The following is a 24829-nucleotide window of genomic DNA, read 5'->3' as shown; positions in this document are numbered from 1 at the left end:
TTGTTTCAGATGGCAATTTAAGTGATAATGGTTTAAAGCAGAGTTATTGTATGCATCTTAGAGACCTTTGCATCAAAGGCAACTGTGTGCGCCCATGTGCTTGGATGCATATTGGTTAATAATTTTTTTTCTTTAAACGAAAGTTTAGTGTTTTTTTTAATAATGTTTCTAAAATAGAATTTAATAATTATATTTATGAATTATCATATTTCTTTTATTATATATATACACACGTACCCAAACACATCCAACCCCTAATTTTGTTTCCCATGCATTCATGTAGTGGTGTACTTACTAAATTTAGCTCAATTTTCTAGGATCTTAGTTAATGGTCATTTAGGCTCCCTTTTTTAGTTTTTCTCAATATAGTCTAGTTTTAGACTATACTATAATTAATGTCTGTAAACTCTATTTAAGAGTTCATTGATTATACAATTATTGTCCTTCTATTTAACAATTTAATGGTATCAAAGTAGGTCGATGGGGTTTAAAAATTTGTTGTCTCTTTTGATTTCAATTTTTTTCTAGAAATCAATTTTTTTGATTTTTTAATGAAAACAAGGGCTCTGCAAGATGATTTTTTTAGTGATTGATTTGTCAAATTTTGTGTTAATCATATATATTTTAAAAAATATTAATCTGTAAGTATGTAATTAGAACATAATGTACAAATATATAGTGTAGATAAGATCCAATGTATTTCTTGCAAACAATTTTATGGCAACAAACTTAATACTAGTTATTGTAAATAAACTTATTTTAAGATAGACAATAATAAAATACTTGTATATACTTATTTCAATATATATTCGTAGTTGAAATTGTTGGGGAAACTAATGTTGAATAGAAAAGGCAAGTTATATGCTACACCACATATTATAAAGGAGGTGGAGAAAATAGTGGGTGGATGACAACATTTATTTAGATGGATGTATCCTTCATTTAATGTATTTCACGCACAATAAAATGCATATATGGCCTCTCAATAAAATGCACATATGGCGGAAGCTTAATGAATATAATGCAACCACTAAGGCCAAATTAAATGTGTGTCCTTTATTTAAGCCACTTTCCTTTCACATAGCAATAAAAGAATTTCAATGGATTTATAAAAATGTTTAAACCACTAGCAAAAATAGTAATAACCAATAAAAAATAGCATTTAAGTATGAAAAATATGTATTTTAATAATAATATTGACAGACATTTAACATTTGGTAATGTTTTTAGATTTTTGAAAAAAATAGTAATAGTATAAATAGGGCAAAAACTATAGTCTCCTGCCTATAAGGAAGGGACTAATAAGAAAACTTTGTTGCAATATGATTTAAACCCATCTAGGATTTACTGCAACAAGGCCTAGTTTTGATGGACTTGTCAAGGGTTTTTAACACTTTTAACTAATCCAATCATGGAAAAAAGTAGAAGCTAAGCCCATGTCTTTGTCAGTAGCATATTTTCCCCTATTTTTGGCATTTCTTTCTGGGTGATTTGGCCCTTTGAGGCTAGTGATTTCTGTTTTTCATCAAAATTCTGTCAATGACATGTTGAAAGGTTGTGTTTTCTTAGTTTGGACCTGCGCTTTTTGGATTTTGGGTTTAAACATTAAAACACAAAGATCAAGCTTTTGATGGGTAGAGGAGACATGTTTTGACTTGTGTTTTCAACTGACAGTCCACTTTGTTAGATAGTCGGTTTTAGCTGATTCTATGGAAGTTTTCGGCGACAATTCCAAACCACACCTTGCGTTTCCTTTCAGCCATGCCATCAACAAATTTCTCTACATATTCAATGTTAATCTTGGCATGCAGTCTCCATTTTTGACCTATGAATGTTTTGGCCATAGAACTGAGATTTAGACTCAGCCTTGACTCAGCAAGGGTAACTCAACTCGTGAACCGGCTCGGATTCGCTCATGACTCGATAGTGACTTGGCTAAGTGACAAAACTCTTCACATTTAAAGGTTTTTAAAGATTTAAAGAGCATTCCATGCACCCATTATTAAATAAAGCTGAAAGACATAATAATATCATGAAATCAAAGGTAATTTGATCACATACATAAACATACATCGGTTACATAAGTACCAAGGTAAATTGTAGCTGAAGTAAATAACAAACATATATATATATAAAATCCATGAAATCCATCAAAATGTATATCAAATCCATGAAATCATCACATCAATAGTCATCATCAAATGTTCCAAACATATGTAAAGTTAAAACAAGTCTAGCTATGGCTCCTAGTCCTCATCCTTAGAATAATCTAAATTATGCCTCCTAGTAAGGCATATAAGGTAGGTCCTGGATGATTGATTAGACATAGTCTTTGCCTGTGAAGTGCTACTAGGATCAATTGTAGTCTCTGCCTGAAGTGCTACTAGGATCAATTGTAGCTCTCTACTCCTCTGCTGCCATAGCCACGACCTCAGCCTCTCTCTCTACTTGGTCAACCCACTCTAGGTCCCCATCATCGAAGACAGGATCAGTAGCCTCAGTGAGCCACTTAGACTTTGGGTCAACCTCCTCTAGAGTAATCAGAGAGGTGTCACTATCCAAAATCTCCTTGGTCCTATGGCGCAGGTTGTAATGCAAAAGACTAGATTATTCATTCTCACCACAGACAACCTGTTACTCTTCTTTGAGTGGATGTGCTCGAACACGCTTTAGTTGCGCTTACATCTAGAAGCACTACATGGCTGGCTCAATATGTGGATGGCGATTTGTTGAAGGTTTTTGGCTAAAGGCCTAAACATTTGCCTCCATTTATCAGAAAAAACAAACAAACTAAATTTTATTGTTTTTTGACATTCGTTTTTGCGTAGCTGTGGCCAGGGCAAGTACATTGTGACTTGTGAGTCATGTGGTCAACCTGCTGGTTAGGAGAGTCAGGAAAGTCACCCAAGGTGACCCAACGAGCCAAGTTTACGGGCCATTTTGACTTGGCTGAGGCTACTTGACTCGTTGACTCAGCTGATTCGCTTGACTTGCGAGGAGTCTTGTTACTTTGGTTTTGGCTTTTAGCAGGAGGGAATTCCTTAGCGAATAGTGGTGTTTGTTCTGCCATTACACCCAATCTTATTTACTCAGTAGATGTAGTTAGCGACAGGGATGTTTTGAATAAGTAAACACCTGCGTTAATTTTAGAATTTTCTTAATTTGCAACTTTTGATATATTTTTTGGAATTTTTCGCTTTAAACCCTAATCCAAAAATTTTAGGTTTCAATTTTCTGGGTTTTTTGTGCTTTAAAAAATTAAAAATATGATGGGTTTATTAATTTTTCCCTCAAAAAACTCTAGGAGGGTTTTAACAATTTTATCCTCAATTTATTTGGTGGGTTTTAATAGTTGTTTTCCTTGCAAAAAATTTAGTTGGGTTTTCACAAATTTTTCCCTTAAAAAAAATTTAGTTGGGTATTTATTCATACTTTTTGCCCTTGAAATAAATTCAGTTGGGTTTTCATAATTTTTTTCGTAAAAAAAAAAAAATCAGTTTGGTTTTACAGTTTTTGCTAAAAAAGGGAGTTCAGTATTTTCTAATATGTATCTTTGCTTCTATTTGGTTTTGATCGATTTTTCAACTTAAAATTCTTTTTGGTTTTGATAAGTTTTTCTCCTCAAAAATTATCTCTGGTTTCTGTAATATATTCGCATGGGATGTTATTTTAGTTTTTTTTTTTTTTTTCCGCAAAGCGATGCTTTGTAATCTTCAAATCATGGTATTTTGCAGCGTGTTCCAAAGCATCTTCCACATTTGCAAAGTTTGGAGGGTTTGTCGACTTTTCCATTCAGGGAAGGACAATTCGGTTATCCAACATCAAATTGGATGTTTTAATGATGATTTCCAGTTAGTGGGAAGAGTATGTGGTAGGTTCTACTCTCATGATAACAAATCATTTTGAAGAAGGGTATTACCTTCTCTGTTTTTTGGCTAATCTTGGTCATTAACATTCTATAGATGCAAGGAGGAGTCTCTACAATAGCAGAATGTCTTGAAGAATTTGTGATTACAAGACATGTATTGTCTTCTACAGGTTAGTTGATAGAATGATCATTGAGGGAGGGTATTAATTTATTTCAAGTATCCTTGGTTCTTGCTAGATTTAGCTCGATCTTCTAGAATCTTAGTTAATAGTTATCTAGGCTTTATTTTTTATTTTTTCTCACTTTAGTCTATTTTTAGACTACATTGTAATTAGTGTCTATAAATGCTATTAGAGTTCATGATATTACAATCATTGCCCCGTTTTTAACAATTTTAATACTCGCATCCGAACTTGTAACTTAAGTTTAAAGAGAACTAATCAAGAATTGGACTAAGCTTTAGTTTATTTTTGAGTTGGTGCTCCAATTGACGTTGGTGCTTCAACTGATCGAAGTTGGTGGCCATTTCATTAATGAAAGCTTTTGTGTGTTGTGGTTTTTTTCTTGAAAGGGGTTTCCTTGAGAAATTTTGTGTTTGGGTTGATGGTTGCTCTCTTTATGTTTTATGTGGTTTTATTACTTTAAAAGTTTAAAATATTGATACACCACCCCATCTCCCCCCCTCCCTAGTGTTTTCTGTGTGCACTTTTATTTCTATTAGAGAAGATCTCCATTTGAAAAGATTGTAACTGCTTGGAGGTTGATCTTGATTGCACACATGGGTTCTCATGAAGATCATACTTAGGAAGAAGAAGAAGATCTTGAAGAGGAGTTATAAAATATTTTAAATGAAATCAGGGGACTTAGAAAGAAATATCAGAACTTGAAGTTGCGGCTACAAGAGGGAATGAGGCAAAAAACAAGACATCTCATGCTCTTGGAGATGTAAAAAAGTTGATAGATGAAATGAAGGGTCAAGTTGAAGAAGCTAAGAAAATCGATGCTCCATGTGTACGCATCCCTTAGAAAATTACACCTGCACCTGTCAATGGTACATGAGGATGAGAATTTACTGCCCGTAAAAGCCATCCCATTTTTGCCAAATTGGGTATTGTTCCCAAAATGTCATTTTGAAGCTAGGTGGAAACTCGGGAACAACGATACCTGCTAGTTGATCCTCGTTTGTCATAGATAGCCCAACAAAAAAGCCAACATTGAAACATAAAATAAGTTTATTTAAACTCTTTTGCTCACCATGTGGGACTTGTGGGTTGAAAAAGACATTAAAAAAAATGAAACCCTATTTGGGCCATAAAAAGACCAAAAAGGTTAACACAATCATTTTAAACCATAATTGCCAAGAAGAAGATAGAGCAACAGCAATAGTGAAGAAATTCTCCCTTTTCGAGTTGCAAGATGAGGTATTTCTATCAAATCTTCTTCATTCCAAGTATGTTTTTCATGTTTCATTTGTTTATTTCAACTTTGTGGCCATTTTTTTTCTCTTTTTTATATGTTTTGCAACACACAGAAAGGGCACTTTGAGTGAAATGTATTTAAAAAAAACTTGCAGCACTATATTACATTGCATAATTACGAGCAATAATGAGAGTGAGGGGAGTAGTGGTCGGATGAATGTTGTCATGCAAGAAACTCAAACATCTTAAAGAAAAAGACATAGTACTAGGGCAAGTGTAGGGGGTTCTTCAACTGATGTAGATATAGCAAAGGCAACAACCTCTAATCCATTTGAGTGCCCTTCTCAAACCCTCAAAAAATTTGCAATTCGGTCCATTGAACCCCAATAAACCTCTTCTACAATTTGCCACAATAGGAGATAAGGATACAATTTTTTTTTCTAAGGATAGTAGGGAATGGGAGCACCATTTGTGCCACAAACATTATTTTGGGAGCTATGCTAAAGTCCATTGCCATCTTTTGTGGATAGGTGGTCAAGGGGTCAAAGTTTGCAAAAAAACTAACACAAGAACAGAAAATTGAGGTGATTAGATTGCACATGGTGGGGGAGGCATTAAAATCTAGAACTTCAATAGAGAACGTGTAGGCTAGTATACCTTTGACTCATCCTTCTCATAGGGAAGAAAGTAGCACGCTTACTCCTACTTGTACTGAAGGGAAGGGAAAAACGACTAAAAGAGATACCAGTATTGTTGATTTGTTTGATTTTGAAGCAAAAGAGGTTGCCAAATCATCCATTGTCAAATTTCTTATTTCTCATGCTATACCATTCCATGTGTCACATTTCTTATATTTTAAACAAACGTGAAAAGATATCTATGTTGCTGGTGCCTCATTTGTACCATCTCAAGAAACAAAACTATGCACCGCCCTTCTTGATAGATAGTACTCAAAAGTGAGCATTTTGATGGAGGATATGAGATAGACATGGTTGAGGGATGAATGCTCCATCATCATGGATGGGTGGACCGATATCAAGCATTAGCCACTCATCAATCTTTTTGTCACCAACACAATGGACTCATATTTTCTTAGAGATATAGATTGTTCAGGGACAAAAAAGAATGCATCCTTCCAATTTCAGATATTGAAAGATGCTATAAAAGAGGTTGGACTCACTAATGTTGTGCAAGTAGTTATTAATTTGGCTTGGGTGTGTATGTTAATTGGCATGATGGTGGATGGTGCTTATAAGCACATTTTTTGGACTCCATGTTGTGTACATGCATTGAACAACACCTTGATGGACACTAGGGAAATTGTTTGGATAAAGGCAATGGAGTGGGAGGCTAGAGATGTGCAAATGCTTATTTGCAACCATCACACATTTTTTGCATTATTTAAGACATTTTTGAAAAAGAAATTCCTCAAGCCGGTTGAGATTAGATATGCTAACCTTTACATTGTTGGAGAGGATGCTTGAGGTTCAAGATAGCCTACAAAACACGGTGATCAATGTAGAGTGGAGTAGATGGTACAAGTCCAGTACACATGAGGTTAGAAGTGTGACACAAAGAGTCCTTGATGATGACTAGTGGTCCATAATGACATAAGAAAAATGTTATTGCCGATTTAATAAAATTATTCCTGTTTTTGACATTTGCTGATTTTATAATTAAAGAATTGAAAATTCTAAACTCTAAGATGTTTGTAACTTGTAACTTTCTTTCTCTTGCAAATACATTTGCTCCTTCATTGAACCTATTGTGTGGGTGATTAGATATGCTAATACAATCTCTCCTAACCTTGGAGAAATTAATGAGACCTTTGATAGCATGCTTGGTTAGATCAAGCAAACTACTCATAGCAGGGACCCTACTTTGACATTTTATGAGGAGCATCTTAGGCCCATTGTGATGTGACAATAGAACATTGTAAGCATTCACATGGCAGTCTATGCTCTCAACCCAAAATGGTATCAACCGAGACCTGGGATAGTGGCTCCATTTGCTGATGAGGAGGTGAGTCTCAATTCTGAAATCTCAAGTTTCCAATTTAAATTTCAAATAGCAAAGTAGATCTCTTATGATTATCTCTTCATTTTGATTTAATATTATTTAGTATGTTTTTTTGTGTGTTTAACTTAGGTGGAGGGTTTTTGTAAGGTCCTTGCTAAAATGTACAATGGAGATGACGCTACTAAACTTTGGGGTCTGTGGCTTGCATTCTCCAATCTTCATGGTCCATCTTTGGCAAATGAGAGAAGAGGAGGGATAGAGCTAAATTAGCTCAAACCGACCCTATTGGATGGTGGACGTGGCATGATAGAGATGCACCTGAGCTGAGAATATTTGTCGTTTATCTTCTTTCACAAGTTGCCAATTCCTCGACTACTATGAGGGATTAGTCCACATATAGCTTCATCCAATCAGCCAAGAGGACTAATCTTACATCTTGATAATTAGTGAAGTTAGTGGCTATTCACAGTGCATTGTGGTTTCATGATCGATAGAGTATTGAGTATCGTCAAAGTCCAGCCTTACGTTGGGATGTCAATCTCGAGGATGCAATGCAGGTGGAGGAGGATGGCACTTACAGGATTATTTGGGTTTCCATGGACAAGGAAGACCCTCATCCTACCATTGACTTAGACGTTGACTCTAAGAATGATTTGGATTTAGATACATTATTGATTTTCATTAGTATGGATAATTGGTTATGGAGTTGGACTTCTATGTTATTGTTTACTGTTTTGTATTTTAGTTTTAGACTTATAACATCATATCTATTGATAAGTAGGAGATAATTTCCACAACAAGTCAAATTGTGATATTGCTATCAGGATTTAATTGTGTAGTTTTTGAGTCAAACTCATTGACCCATGTTTCATGAGTAGCATTTCAACAAGAATCCATCTTTGACGAGAATAAATAGAATAGTTAGCACACTTAGCATACATTGGATCTAGGTGATGCTCACAGAGGTGAAGCACCGGGACTTCCTAGGAGGCCACCCATCCCAATACTACTCCAGCTTGAGCGTGCTTAACTACGGATTTTCCTCCATGGTTAAATCCACTCTGCTTGCAACCCCATTTGCAAAACCTTCACCAAGTGTTGTGCCTTATGAACCATTCATTAGAAAGCTCCTTAAGCTCATCAATTGATAAGTAGGAGATAATTTCCACACCAAGTCATATTGTGATATTGCTATCAGGATTTAATTGTGTTGTTTTTGAGTCAAATTGACCCATGTTTCATGAGTAGCGATTCAACAAGAACTCATCTCTCATGAGAATAAATGGAACACTTAAAGCACTCATTGGATCTAGGTGATGCTCACAGAGGTGAAGCATCAAGACTTCTCGTGAGGTCACCCATCCTAGTACTACTCTAGCTTGAGCACGCTTAACTACGGAGTGTCCTCCCTAGTCAAACCCACTTTGCTTGCAACCCCATTTGCAAAACCTTCACCAAGTGTTGTGCCTTATGAACCATTCATTAGAAAGCCCATTAAGCTCATCAATTGATAAGTAGGAGATAATTTCCATAACAAGTCAAATTGTGATATTGCTATCAGGATTTAACTGTGGTCAATGAGTTTGACTCAAAAACTACATAGTTAAATCCTGATACCAATATCACAATCATATCTATTGTTTACATTTTAATATTTAATGTCATTTCATGCATGAAACGTGGAGCCTTTGTTTTTTTTTCTGCATGTATGCCATATTTTTACAACGAAAGTATTTGAATTTCTTTAATGTGCTATATAATGAACTTAAAAAATGTTTATGGTGAATTGTTGATCAATCTTACAATATGCATATTTGAAATCTCTCCCTCCATATAAAAATTTCCCAATTTTTAAAATTGCCATCCACTGAAAATTGGCCCTAAAATGTACCTGTATCAGAAACATGTCCCCATCCCCTAAAACGTGATGAAGAAATCAGAAATCAGCTTAAGCTCAAGGAAGAAAACTGTGATGAAGCTGAAATTGTTTCACTTAGAAAGTTAGAAAAATCGTTGACATAGTGATATCATTGAGAAGATAAATTAGTAAAGTTTTTTTGTCTTTGGACAAGGTCATTGGCTTACAAAGATCATCTACTGATAAAGGTGGAGTTGGTCTCGAAGAAGGTCAAAAAGCTCGAAGACTACAAAGGAAGAACAGCAAAAGATCAATGTTGGTAGCACAAAGAATTCATCTTCAAAAATCAGAAATGATGTTTTCAAGAAGCCTCCTATCTCAAGACAATGATGCATGAACAAGTCTAATAATCTTTATTTCGTGTTTATCGTTTCTATTGCAATTATTTTAAGTACAAGGCAATCAACTGTAGAATGCTTGAAAGAAATAATTTCAGACTTATGGATAGGAATTCTTTTGCTCCTCTAAGGAGCTACAATGTGGTATACTATAGTGATTTTGCAAAAGTTTGTAGAAGTGGTATGAAAGATTTTTCCAAGTAGAACAAGAAGAATTGAGAAAGAGGGCAAAGCAAAAGAGCTTGCAAAGGTTCGAAGGAAGGAGAAAGAAGTATTGGTCGAATTTCTGACTGTGCAAATATCTCTTGCACAAAATAGAAAAGACATAGCATATTAAATGTGGTTGTTCTAGGCATATTACTAGAGACGAGCAAGTTTATCACTATTATCTGCAAAAATCTTAATTGCCGGATTCGTCCTAGACAAATCGGATCCGGATTTGGATTCGGGCATGGATCCTTGAGGATCCGGGCATGATTCTTGATTCTGCTTGTGGATCCTCCACAACTCGTGGATTTTGACGGATTCACAGGTAGAATCGAGGATCTTGCCCAAATTGTCAAGAATCCAAAGCCATAACTCGAGAATTCAGCGCTGATCCACAGAAATATAAGGCACAAAAACATAAAATGGTGGGCCCTAGTTAAATTAGGAATTCAATGTGAATGTGTTGATTTTTTTTATAATCATGAAAATAGATCAATTATCAAGTATACTAGATTCATAGATTCATAATATGAAACGATTTAGTTATAGAATTATGTATATTTCGCTTATATATATATATATATATATATATATATATATATATATATATATATATATATATATATATATATATATGCACATGAGTCCTCCACGAATCATAATTGGGGAAAATAAAATTCCGGACACACATCCGATTCACGTATATATATATATATATATATATATATATATATATATATATGCACATGAGTCCTCCACGAATCATAATTGTGGAAAAAAAATCCCGAACACACATCCGATTCACGTGCCCAAATCGGCAACTAAGGCAAAAATCAAAGGTACAGGTACACTTGTTTTGCATGATGGTCATTCAACAGTTGAAAATGCTTTATATGTCAAAGGACTGAATTACAACCTATTAGGTGTGGGTCAATTGTGTGATCAAGAACATTGTTTAGTTTTCAATTCAGATGGTTGTCATTTTAGAAACGATGGCAAACATATTGTTGATGCAAGTATGGCTGCTATTGCTAACAAGTGAGAAGCTGGGAGTGATTCCATTCATTGGACTTAACATTCTATTAGCCCCATTTCAGTCATGCAAATTGGTTTTTGTCATTGATGTCCATGGGGGATAAATGTCACGAGGAGCAAATTTATTTCATGGTAAGTTAGGTAAGTCATGAAGAGTAGTATTATTTAAGAGCTTGTTTGTTTCAATTTGGTTTCAGACGGAGTTGCCATAGTGACAAATGGGGAGATTTTTTAATATGTTGTCATTGATGTCAAAGGTTTATGATCAAGGTCGTATAAATTTCGAAGGATTACTCAAAGTAGAGAGAATTAGAATGAACTGCTTGGTTGTCTGCTTGAGCTGTTTGGTTTATGAGGTTGAGCTGCTTGATTGTTTGCATGAGTTACTTGGTTGCATGCTTGAGCTTCTTGGTTGTCTTCTTTAGCTAGTTGGTTGTCTAGTTTAGCTACTTGGTTGCATGCTTGGGTTACTTAGTTGTTTTCTTGAGCTAGTTGGGTGCCTGCTTAAGTTGCCTACTTGTCTAGTATTATTTAAGAGCTTGTTAGTTTCAATTTGGTTTCAGATGGAGTTGCCATCAACGACAAATGGGGAGATTTTTGAATATGTTGTCATTGATGTCAAAGGTTTATGATCAAGGTTGTATAAATTTCAGAGGATTACTCAAAGTAGAGAGAATTAGAATGAACTGCTTGGTTGTCTGCTTGAGCTGTTTGGTTATGTGGTTGAGCTGCTTGGTTGTTTGCTTGAGCTGTTTGGTTGTATGATTGAGCTTCTTGGTTGTCTTCTTTAGCTAGTTGGTTGTCTGGTTTAGCTACTTGGTTGCATGCTTGGGTTGCTTAGTTGTTTTCTTGAGCTAGTTGGGTGCCTGCTTAAGTTGCCTACTTGTCTACTTCACCTGCTGACATGTTCCAAATCAGACTAATTTCCATGACATCAATATTGGTGTCTCAAGCCTTTGAGTTTCAATTAAATAAAATAGTAAATGTTGTGTCTGGGAGATGAAAGTTTTCCTGGCTTTCGATTTCTTATTGCTTTATGATTAGATATTGCAACCCAATTATAGCTAGGAAGGTTGCTACTTGCTACAAGTGTGTGTGAGGATGAATGAATTAATTTATTGTGAAATAGAACTATGGGCCCTGTGTCTGGTGTTATCCCAGTCAGTGACTGCTTCAGAGTCTTTGTAACATTTTTGAGTCTGGTGGCTCTGAAGTGGTGCAAAGTATTTTATTATTAGTAGTGATATTATCAGTGTCATGACTAGCAGGTGTTCTTGAGAGCAATGATCATATTGAGGCGATACATGTTTTTATTATAAGCTGCGTTATTCTTCGTTATTATATCTGGGAAGTGGTTTTTGTATTGTGCAATGTATTTGAGCATGAAGAATTTATTTGAGGGTGAGAGAAATTCAACGGAGGTGCAACTGCAATGTGTTTTTGCATCCTGAAAAATATTTATTACAGAGCTGTTATCTTTTTGTACTAGACGATAAAAATAGTTGAGTATGATGTTGGAATTTAAATCAATCTTTTATAGACTGGACGTGTGGCTAGGGTTGTGGTAATTTTTATTTAGTTTAGCTTCCCTAATGCTAAACGTGACGAAGTATTATTTGCAGATAATATATAACCAGTGAAAGTAAATGAGAACAGGTGGGCACGAGTTTATACCAGCTGCACGTAAAAAGAAGAGATGAAGATTGTAGGAGCTAGGCATTACTTTCTCTATAGCAGGAAATGCTTGAAATGAATTGCAGCAGGTGGAGTATAATGTTTGAGCTGGTGATTCAAGTGATAATGGTTTAAAGAGAACTAGCGAAGAACTACTTTAAGTTTTAGTGCTCAAATTAAGCTTGGTGCCTCAATTGATTAGAGTTGGCACTTCGAAGAGAGTTGGTGTTCACTAATGTAATTTGGGTTGGTGCCCATTTTGGCAATGAAAGTTATTGTGTGTGGTTTTTTTTATTAGAATATTGTAATGATTCTTTAATGGTCATCTTAGTTAATCTTTAGTTTAGTTTGTAGTTTCTATTTTCATCTTTCGTTCACGATTGTGTCATAATAGAAACATCCTCTTTGTAAATCTATAGAAGGAGTTTTCATCTTCTTTGTTCAATACATGTATAATATTTTTTTGCCCGAAAGGATTCTCCATGAGATATTTTGTGTTTGCATCTTGATGGTTCCTCTCTTTATGTTTTATGTGTTTTCATGACTTTAAAATTTTAAAATATTGAATCACCCTGCCTCTCCCCCTCTCAGTATTTTTTGTATGCTCTTCACATGTAAATCTCAGTGTGTAATGTGCATTGATTGTAAATAGGATTTTGTGTCATCCAAATGGCACTCACACTATTATTGCGACCCATGGAGCTCTTTAAACAAATAGGCCTTGACGAAAGAAAAATACATGTTTCTTGATGTACTCATTCAGTTTTCCAAATCACAGTCAATGTTTTTGCAATATGTATCACTTTACCAAAGCAATAGGAGGCTTATACTTGTCTGACAAATGGCAAGCTTATATGAAGAGGATCCAGCAAGGATATACCTGGCAGCTTGCATGTGATGCATGCGATGTCTTTATAAAATATTGGGGCAAGTGTGAGTCATTTAAAAAAAACCGTACAGGATCCAACAAGGTATATTTAGGACTAAAATTATTGAAGTTGCATGCTTATAGGAAGAGGTGTAAGAGTGATATTGCAGATTGGAAGACCAAATAACTAAAGACAGCTCAAGGTTTATTGGCATAATAACAATTGGAGTTTGAGGGATTTTGATTCTAACAAATTAATAGGGAAGGCCCATGTGTATAACCTCAAAGGAATCATGGAGTCTGATTCTCATCCCACAAAAGACTGAGGACAATTCTTTGGCAATGATCATATTGTCAGCATATGGTACAATCCTTGTGTCGTCTATAGAAATGGTAATTCCTCCCATGACCTGCAAATTAAAAGAAATGAAAAATATGTGATTTTTTCTCCTGTCATGATCAGGGAACTTACTTGAATCCATAAGAGCTATAAACAAAAGGAATATCACCTTGCTGCTGAAGATTGGGAGGTTGCTCCATGAAGGCCTTGTCATGTAAATCATCATGAAGAAACATCCTCTTCACAACCATTTGAAGATCCTCCCATGTAAAGGAGGGAAGAAGAGAATATCTTGTGGCTGTTATCAACGTGAGCAACAAGAACAAAGATGGACTTGAGTTTGTCAGCATTACCATTTAGCATTTTATTTTGTTTTGTCAACTCATTTGCATCTTACACTGTTTGCATGATTAGATTGAGCAACAAGCTCAGAAGTACAATTTTGCATGAGGGCATCATAGTCAACATGCATGGCATTTTCTCAATCAATTTACTTCTTGGCTTGTTTATTGGCAGTGGGATTGTTATGTTGAGCTATGAGAGCTCGATGTATCTGTACACAGTGAAATGATAAATGAGAAAATGATAAATTGAAAACAAAACGTACTCTGGGATTAACCAAACAAGTTACAAATTCCTATTTAAGAATCAATTCACTTGTTGGAATGTGGATGCAATTCAACAACATGACACTATATTTGGATGATAACTGGTTTTGACAAAGTTGATTTGCATTAAGATGTGAGGTATGAAAATGATAAAAGAATGATCCAATTTTTAGACTTACTAATGAAAAATCAAACGGAAAATGAGGATGAGATCAAGCCCCGAGTTAACTAAAGGGATTGTGCGGTCAACTCAAATGAAATAGAAATCTACAATTTCAAATCCATGAAAAGATAATAATGATTTTTTAAATTTGATTAATAAGATGAATATGAGGAAAAAAATTCCATTTGAAGATGGAGTCAATTGGTCAATGATGGAATTTATAAATCAAGGCAAAGTTAAGTGGAGAGTTGAATGACGAGATAAAAATGAAAATTTCATTTGAAAGTGAATATTTAGCTCATTTAATTAAATGGATAACTAAAAAATAATAAATAGAATGGTTAATAAATGGTAAATGACACGGTTGAAAAATACTTATGATAAACTAATGTGGTCAATGATTAGGAATGATATGATGATAAGTCGGACTCAATAATCGGGGGGATAGTTTCAATGTCTACATTTTGCCTCTCTTTGAAGCAACGTTTGAAGTGACATTGTTTCAAAGACAACACAAGTAGTTGAGATGAAAATTCAGAAAAGATGAACAAAATAATATGCCCCAGTCTGGTAGGAAAAGGCCAATTGAAAAAGTGAGATGATTGATTGACTAATGGCCCCTTGAAAGGTTATTTGTGCATAAACTACATGGGTGAGCCATTTGAAGAAGATTTGTGAAGAAAATGTCATTTGGAAGATGGCAATGAAGACAAATATATGCAAGAAACACGATGGTTATGTGTTTTGTTGACTTTGAGTTTGGCAACCTTTATTTGATATTCAATGGATGTTGTGCACCAAGCTGACAGCCTATTCAATGCATGGACTGAACATATGTAGGAACTGTTTTTGGTTCTAAACGAGCTTTTGAACTCGTTTGGGTCTTTCTCTTTGATCCATTGGTGGTGAAACCTATCATTGGTGGCAAAATGTGATTAATCCATGGATCCCTTCCTGACATTCCCTGCTCTGATCTTCAACTCAGCTGTGTCCGTAGGGGCTAGGTTGTCCTGCAGGACATACTTCCAGAGCCCCTCAGATACCTCCACCCGGATCCTTCCATAAGCATAGATTGATCTGCAGAGATTGTCTAGTGTAAAACTAAACTTGATTGAATATGTTGTTAACTTGTTATTGATCCAAATCTTACAAAACCTATATCGATGTGTAGAGGATGAAAATTACATGCAGTGGAAAAAAATAGGGTTCAAAACAATCCCATATGGTGAAGAGAGGGCATTGAGAAATTTCAGTCCAGAATAGGAAATTTGCACCAGTTTAACCTGTAACAAAAAAAATGCCACCTGCATGCTGATGTGCTTCTTGTGGTGATGTCTTTTTCAAGTTAGATTTGTTGATGTGCTTCCTGGCTGGACAATTATTCTCAGTATTAGAGTGTGAACATGATTGGTTGATCTTTCCTAAATAGGACAAAAATTGCCATCCTTTGAAATCAAACTGTAGCTTGACAGAGGAATGAGTTATGGTTTGGCTTGCTAGCCACTTGAGCAGGCGACACTTGTGACAATAGCTCAATACAAGGGGGATTCAGCTCTCTTGTAAGGAATGATCATTCCTTGGGCAAGCTTTAAACTACTTATCCTGATCTGTGGGAGACAATGCCAGTACAGCTGCAGTAACATGTTACGGACCCGCTCTGCTCTGTGACTTGGTTTTAAGGGATGAAAGAGCAATTCCCTTTCTGGTGCAAAGGTACAAGCTTGTCGGCTCCCCGCACCGCCCCCAAACCCAAAAAAAACAGATTTTTGGTGAGCTTATATATAGGCAGATGTAATTTCTTGAACAAACATCACACAAATTTTGTTGCCTTGAAAGTGTCAATTCATACAGAGGCCTTGTGGTGACTTGCATGTGGAAACTGAAGACTACAATTATATCGAATTGATATGAATTTGAGTTGAATATGAAAATGATCATGCGCAAGAGAGACATTTGATGTGACAGGACCTGTCAACTTTATTTATCTATCTGAATTAACTTGTTAATTGTCAATGAGGTTGGTATGTATACATATTCAAGTCATTGATGCATGCTGAGACCACCTTAGTCCAATTAGTTTTATACTTCATTGTAGGTGACCTTTGGGGCCAATGGTATACAATGAAAAGTAAATTCAAAATTATACAAGATCTAACAGTGAGAATCAATTCCTTATTGCTTACTTTATTTTGGCTTTGTATTATATTTTGAATACAAGGGAAAATAAAACTCATTTTGGTGTTCTTCAATAATTATGATGTGTTTTGTTCTTTTATCTTACACCAATAATCTTGAATGGAATGAAAACTATAAAAGGCAAATGAAAATCTTTGAGGATGGTAGGCCTCCCTTACATAAGTAGGTTAACTGTAGCCAGACTGCTTAATAAAATCTGATCTCAGCTCCCTTTTATTTGAAGCGATTACCTTTTTTGATTTTTGAATTGCTTGTCTGAGTTGATATTTGAATTCATTTTCTAAATTTCAGAAGTTAGTACAGTAAACTTTCAATAGGCTGTTCTGGTACATTATTTTCTTTTGTCTTTGCTCTTGGAATACAATGTTTGTTCATTAATTGGAGCAGTTGAGCCAAAGGCCTACCTCTCAACTTCATCTCTTTTGGTATAGGAAAAAGTGCCAACTGTGGATAGTGAGACACGAAGATTAGCTGTTGTCAACATGGATTGGAATCATATTAAGGTATGTTCTCATCTCCACTAGAATACTGCTGGATCTTTTTCAACATGGTTCGAAATCATATTATACCAGAGGGTATTTCGAGTGTTCTATTTATTATTTGCTTGGAAATGATGATATAACCATGCTTTTTTGTCAACTGTTCAGACAGTGCATTTTGACTATTTGATCTGAAAACAAAATTTCAAATGTTTTATATGTTTGACAACTCAAGATTTGAATGGAATACATCATTTATGGTAGCGTATGCATCTGGCAAATTGACCAGACTTAATGGAAATGGAGATTTGCAATGGATAATTCTTGCCAAACTTGCCAAATGCTATCATAAGCATCAGGATTTATTTTTCAAATATTCTACTGTCTTTTGTTCAGTTTAAGTTTCTCCCCATGTGATGCTAGTCCAATGAAAGAGACAAAACTCTGTAGTTAATAAGCTGAACTATTCTCATGGACATGGTTGCTGTCTTTGTCTTTCAATCTGTGATTGCTTTTCTGGATGTGTTCATTTTCAGAATAATATAATTTTTGAATTTTATAAAAAGAACTATTATCAGAAAAAGGGAAGAAGTTCTAAAATTACAAATGTGATTCGAGACGAAACCAAACATGTAGAGAAGCAGCCACCTTCTAAAACAACTACCTAAAACAGGTCTGCGTAATGCTATGTGAAAGGCAAAGGAAACTCTCAAAAAAGTTAGCAATAAATTCAGCATGCTGAAAATGCTAACAGCATGTCATGTCCCCATCCTTGATATCACATCACATGATTCATCAATTTTGTGAGGTATCTAAGAGAGACAAATTTGCAAGAAGAATACATAATTCAAGTATGGTGATTCGGAAAGAAGTCTGTGATACTATGAGTAATGACAATAAAGGATAAACATCAATAGCCAAGCATTAACAGGATGAGAGGATTATCTATCACTTGAGTTTATATGCTCTGGTCAACAGTGTCAAGAGGCTAAGAGATGACTCAATGGTCTAAGTCTCCAAATAATGCACAAGTAGGAGGCATGCATGAATGACAATTATTAATCGTCAACAGAGAAAGGCTCTATCACGGAAAATCTACCTTGTTGCCTCATTCATACAGAAGTCTCTGCGTTTAATAAAAGCATGCTTTCTAATTAAAGACTTCCTTCTGACTCTTAAGAGAAATTGTTATACAGACAGAAAGCTCATGAACAGCCAATTACCATCAATCTGACTAAATTAATCAGTAGTGACAACACAAGGAGAACAATCAAACATGTGAAAGTGGTAGCCAATATATGAAGATATAGCATTTTACAATATATTTAATTTAAAAGACATGTAAGTCTAAAGTTTAAACTATAAGTAAAGTTTGAACTATAAGTAATAGGCGAGAGTTCTAAGATCTTTTAATAATCGATTTTGTATGCCTAAATAATCAAGTGAAGGCATCAATGGTTAGTTTGACTCATTGATTTATCTTGCACAAAGAGTGAAACCATGTGTCAGAAGATATTCAGAGAAAGGATAGTGATGCCTTCGCCACCACCGACTGATTAGTAGAGATGCCAGTGATTATCATTATTAAGTTATTAACTAAAAAAGTGTTTAGAAATAACAAATAATCAGTAGTGCTTTAAGCCAAAGAGGTGCAATTATTATGAAGATGAAACTCTTCATCGATTGAAGAGTCACAACCAAAATTGCATGGATACGGATAGAAATACGGATACGGTCTTGGGTATGGATACGGCCATTTTTTAAGATCCTTAATATGGATACGGTTGGATACGACATCAATATATATCATATACACATATTTAACACAATTTTCTAAGTTATTAGATGAGTTTTCCATTAGCTCAGAAACAATATGGACATATAAATGCTACATAAATATTTATAAGTTATTTTTACACTTCACAATATGCAGAAATAGTAGAGTTGCATTAGAAGATAACCCAACAAAACAGGTTGCTGAATAGAACAACATTTTAGTTGTCTTTCTCATTTGGTGCGAGTTTTGTTTATAACATTTTTTAAAACAGTTGTATTATTATTATTTTTACATTAAATTTGGTAGGATTTACGCCTAATCTTAAAAAACATCAAATTATGTAGTATTTGGTGCGGTTGGAAATCAACTTTTTTTAGGCTGACATGGGTGCAATATTCAACGTGTATCCAGGGAGTATTGGATACGTTTCCAAATTGGATACGGGGATACGTGTTTCCAAGGAGGGACAAAGGAGTTTCCGGCAACTATGGTCACAACCCTTAATGGAAGATAAATATCAAAAAAAGTGGATGGGGTTTTTAGGCCACGTGTGCATTGCCAGGAACAATGAAACACACACACGTATATACATTATATATAATTGTTGAAGTAATAAGATTCACATTAGTAATTCTTGTTTATATAATTGATTACATGATTACTTCTTCATTAAAGTTAGTATATTCACATCCTATCTTTTTGTCTCTTGCTATAACCCCTTCTGAGGAAGGTAGGTTATAAGGAATGGCTGGAATAATTGCCCACAGAGTGGATGAATCCCAAGAGAAGCTAAAGCACATATTTCAGAAAACCTTGAGGGCATAGTCCCAAGATGGGAATGAATATGAGTTCTGGAAACATTGAAGGAAACCACTTGTAGTTGGTATTTGAGTGCCCTATGAGTAGATTTGGCACTCGGAGTAGATTTGAATATGTTAACTATCAAATGGAAAATATATTGCAAATTATTCATTGATTTAAGAAAATTAATTTGATTTCGATGTACAATCCAAAACTTAGTTGAGGATTTCAGGGTAAATCAAGTAAAGTCCTAGCTGTGGACATTACACAGCACATGTGCTTGAGGACGGATGCAATCTGTTCATATACATGCATGTAAAAATAAAAAACATGCACAAAAAATGTGATGCAAGCATGAAAAACAATGCATGCAGGCAGAGGTGAGGAAGGGTCTAAAGTTGAACCATGTCCTCATGATATAAATTAGTTTCCTTTACAGAAAGTTCTAGGAAATAGCTCTCAAAAAGTTGCCAAAAGAAGAGGATTCTTGTAGGGGGAATTAACTTTGCATAAGTCCCATGAAAACAGCTTCACTGATCATCATTGGATGCTTTGGTGCCCACCAAGGCATAGTTTAGAAAATATTGGTTCCAGCAACAACATGAGCTTTATTTTGTAGAGCTGCATACCTGTTTGGCCCCTAAAGCACTACAGGGGTTAACAACCTCAGTTGCTTCATGCAATTATTGACTAAAAATGGCTTGAACTGTGCAACCAATAGACCCTATGAAATATGTTTCAGAAGGACAAGAAACCATGATGTTGAATAAAAGGTTTTTCTAATTCCAGATTCTATCTACTGCAATGATTGGATAAGCCTTAGATTAGATCAACAGATTTTTTAAAATTTTGTTTTCTCTTGTTCTACACAGAGGTTTAACATTCAAAGGAATGCCACTTATATAACAAAAGACTGGACAATGTAACAATATTCTTGCACACTGTTGTTTTTGTCAAAGATTGTAATGAAGACAACTAGGAGTTTGAGTTGCAGTTGTTTGTAATTGGGAACATCAGGTTTCGTGCATTGTATCTCTCATTCAGTGATGTTCATTGTATCACAAAACAAAGCACAAACCCATCACCCAATCACAAAACAAAGCAGTTTCGTTAATTTTGTTCATCATTTTTTGGAAGTTCATGTCACTCTGATAATGGGTTATTCATATCATTTTTTGCGAATTATTAAGATCAAGGGGAAATATACTCATCTAAATTACCAAACCTTCCTGTTCTTGTTAGAATATGCTCTCCAAAAGCTTCCTACAACACATCAAATATTCCACAAGCTTCACAAAACACAGAATGTTAATCTTAAAGAGGACCACAACACAACCATTATCTAGAGTTTAAGAATGTCCCACACAACTTAAAGTAATAATTTATAGAAATATCAAGAAAATGTTGTAGTCGGAATAAAGTAACTATTGTGCTTAGTACTTGTTAAAACTTAATTGGGCTGGGTAGTTAGGAGGTGAGGGAATGCGTTGGTTGGTTCTCCCAACCAACCGACCCTTCTATAAGTACTTGGAATACTGTCAATGTACATATGATGTTTTTGGTATTAATAAAGAAACCATTTCCTCACCTATTGGTATTTTGGTATTAAAGGTACATTCTATGTTTTACTTTGTGTATCTCAATTGCTTTATTCTGTATCATTTGTATATATTTGTGAACTTGAGCCATATTTCCACTCTACATTTTTGGTGCCGTTGCTTAAGTTCGAACTTGGAGGTCGACAAGATGGAGTAATGGGAAGGCCTTTTTTACCACTCATACAAGTAACAAATAGTGACGGAGAAGAGGAGGAAATAACCAGGGAAGATCAGTTGACACGTGATCTGGTGATAGCTTGGGAAGTTGCGGTTGATCAGTATGTACAAAGGGAAGCCCGTGAGAGAATGGTCCCTAAAGGTACGGTACACAACGAAATTTCTGTGCCACTAGCAGTGTATGATCTCCTGGGAGAGATTCCTTGCTTGTTAGCATGCAATTTGTTACGGGTAGAAGAGGAAAGAGTTGAGACACAATGGGAACAAAGGAGACAAAAAGTACTCCAACAGTTTGCTGAAAGGAGGACTAGGGAACTCGACGGGGAGGAACGTGAAAATTCCAAAAAAGGAAATAGGCACTAAAATTGATTCATGCCCCCGATTCCAAACATATATTTGAGGCGGGTACGAGCAGAAGAAACTGAGGAAGAAGTTGCCTTGAGGACACTATGTCTCGAACAACAGGAGGAGAGATATCGTAACTTGAGGGGAGGACAAGGGGATTCCACTAGAATCCAAGAAGGGTTGATCGATCATACAATTGAAGGTATAGCAAATTTGGTCATCTAGGAGACACCAGGAAGGAAGTTAGGATACAGAAATCCAGAGACACTTGCATGAAGAGATCTCCGACAGGGGCAAGGCCAAAAGAAGAGGATACTTTCATTAATCAAGAATCAGGCTCCTTGTTGAGAGCGAACTTCCAATTAGGAGGAAGTGTTCCATCGGGAGGAGTTGTTCCATTCAGAGGAGGTGTTTCATTGGGAGGAGTTGTTTCATCGGGAAGAAGTGTTTCTCCAGGAGGAAAAAAGACCCACATAATGCCAATAGACAAACAAAAATTGCCAAGGTTCATAGGGGACGACTCGGAGGACCCCGCCTGCCACTGTAAAACATGCATAATCATATGAAAAGCAGATGGAGAAAATGACACAACGGAATGGCTAAAAGCTTTCTCGGCCACACTAAGGGGTATTGCCATTGATTGGTATCCCGATTTGGAGGCAGCAAAGAAAAACACACGGAATAATATCCGCACAACCTTTGAGGAAGAATTCAGACTCCTGAGGGATGATGATGAAATAGTAACGAAGATTTATAACACAAGGCAAGGGAAGAGTGAATCCATCAAAGCCTACATTAGAAGACTGAAAGAGCTGATAGGGAAACTAGACAACAAGCTCGTAGATGGACTAAAGAAAAGATGGTTCATTGAAGGATTAACATTGTCCCTTAGGAAAAAGATGAAGATAGTCCCATCATCAACCTTTGGGGATGTGTGTACTTGTGCCATGGATATAGAAAGCGAGAGAAAAACTTCCAAGGCAAGAAGGCATGGAAGCGCGAGTGTAAGTTCCAAAGAAAGTGAAGAAGAATCCAAAACCATCCAAGCCCTGAGAAAAGACGTGAGGCAATTGATGAAGTGGTAGGGAGTAAGGAAGGAAAGAAAGAAGGGAGGCAACTTTGGTGCACTGGCTATGAAAAAGAAGGCCATACAAGAGGAGCATGCCCAAAGAAAGCATTTTGTGAGATTTGTCAAGTACTGGGGCACGCATTTAAAGATTGTCCCTACAATTTAAAAACACAGAGCACTCAAGTATTCCTTACACTAGGGGAGCAATCTACACTACCCTCCACCCCTCCGAAGAATACAAATACAAAAGCCTCACTAGGAGGATACAAAAATAACAGAAGAGGAAGTAATAATAATAACAACAACAATAACAACACACCTCGACGTCCAATCCAGTATGATTCCAAGGGGAGGCCTATGATCCAATGTAGGAGATGCAATGAATGGGGACATTTTGCATGAGATTGCCAATGCAAAGAGGACAAAATGGAGGGATGCTCTATAAATGGTGTGGGCTAGGCAATCATGAGGATGCGAATTGCCCGAGACAGAGGGGGGTAAATATGTTAGACATTGAAGACCCAGAAGGCGAAATTCTTGCGCCTTATCTAGATGCTACTATGGAGACAAAAAGATTTCAAGAAGCAAAGAAGGACATTCAAGATAGCATGGGAGAGGAAGGAAAGGCCAGAAAAACCTACTTTGAGTAGGGGTGTACCGAATATTGTGAGGCAAGTACTAGAAACCACTATCCTAGTAAAAATCGCTGATTTATTAGAAACACTACCCCAATTGCAGGTAGTGCTAACACAGGGGGCAAACCTAAAAGGGACAACCTCAAAGAAAGAGGAAGGAGAAGTACGAACAAAAGATAATACCTTATTCACTATAGGAACGGGGAGAACACCAGTGGTAGTAGAGATGGAGATATTAGGGTGCAAGCTTTCAAAAACTATTGTTGATGGAGGTTCTAGCGTAAATGTTTTATTAGAAGAAACATAGAAGGAAATAGGAAGACCTACACTTTGGCCACCGACATTTCAACTAGTGGGAGCCGACCAACATGAAATCAAGAGTATAGGAACCTTGATGGGACAAAAAGTCATAGTTGGTACGCAACAAATTTTTTTGGACTTTGGGGTTATCACTTTAGAGAAGAAAGGGTGCAATGCTTTATTGGGAAGAGGATGCTTGGTCACAGCAAAAGCTACCCATAACTAGAAACTAAACACTCTATCTATTGAGTTTGAGAGAAGAAAGTACATCATAGACATCAAGAACCAGTTAGTAAGTCAGGACTTGGCATCAGACTCTGAAGGAGAAGACTATGAAAGGATGGAACCAAATGAGGAAGGAGCGCTTAGATTAAGGGAATGCTCAGAGGACAACACAAGTTCCCTTAATGGATTATTTCACTGGCAAATGGGAGACTATGAAGTTTTCCATGCAGAATATAATATGTTGGAAGTACAAGATTTGGAGTTGTAAGAATGATACTCGAAAGGGTACACAGAGTATAAGGAAGGTGTGACAACCCTCAACAAGACACCTACACACATTTTTGAAAAAGAAGTGGAATATAAGGAGGCCAAACTCCAAACTTTAAACCTGGGAGAAGTGGATCAACCCAAAAAAATCTGGATAGGGGATGATTGGGACCCAATGTTGAAGGCGACAACCCTTAGAATCTTCTTGGAGTATAAGGATTTCTTTTCTTGGACATAGGACTTGAAGGGCGTACCCCCGGAGCTGTGTGTCCATCGAATTCCATTGGTACTCGGAGCAAGACCAGTGCGAAAACGATCTTATAGAATGAATAAGAACTACACAGAAAGGGTTGGGGAAGAAATCACAAAGATGTGAGAAGCATGGATAATATTCAAAGTACAAACAAGTGAATGAGTATCTCCTATAGTCATATCCCTCAAGAAGGATGAAACTCAAATTCGGATGTGTAGACTTCAGATGTTTGATTGTAGTGACAATAAAAG

At 36.0% G+C, this 24829-nt stretch overlaps 1 protein-coding gene across 1 annotated transcript in view; it reads left to right on the top strand.

Moving 5' to 3' along the window:
- LOC149541753 (pre-rRNA-processing ESF1-like protein) overlaps positions 1-24829 on the top strand; it is a 99415-nt gene that overhangs the window by 42106 nt on the left and 32480 nt on the right. The window contains exon 2 of the mRNA XM_089796867.1: positions 17084-17155. Within this exon, the coding sequence (XP_089652993.1) occupies positions 17084-17155 (72 nt within the window). The remainder of the gene's footprint in view (positions 1-17083; positions 17156-24829) is intronic.

Source organism: Cupressus sempervirens, chromosome 8 (assembly GCF_028749045.1).
Source record: "Cupressus sempervirens isolate cs-2001-9-10 chromosome 8, ASM2874904v1, whole genome shotgun sequence".
Lineage (NCBI taxonomy): Eukaryota > Viridiplantae > Streptophyta > Pinopsida > Cupressales > Cupressaceae > Cupressus > Cupressus sempervirens.
This window is presented reverse-complemented; position numbering and strand designations above follow the sequence as displayed.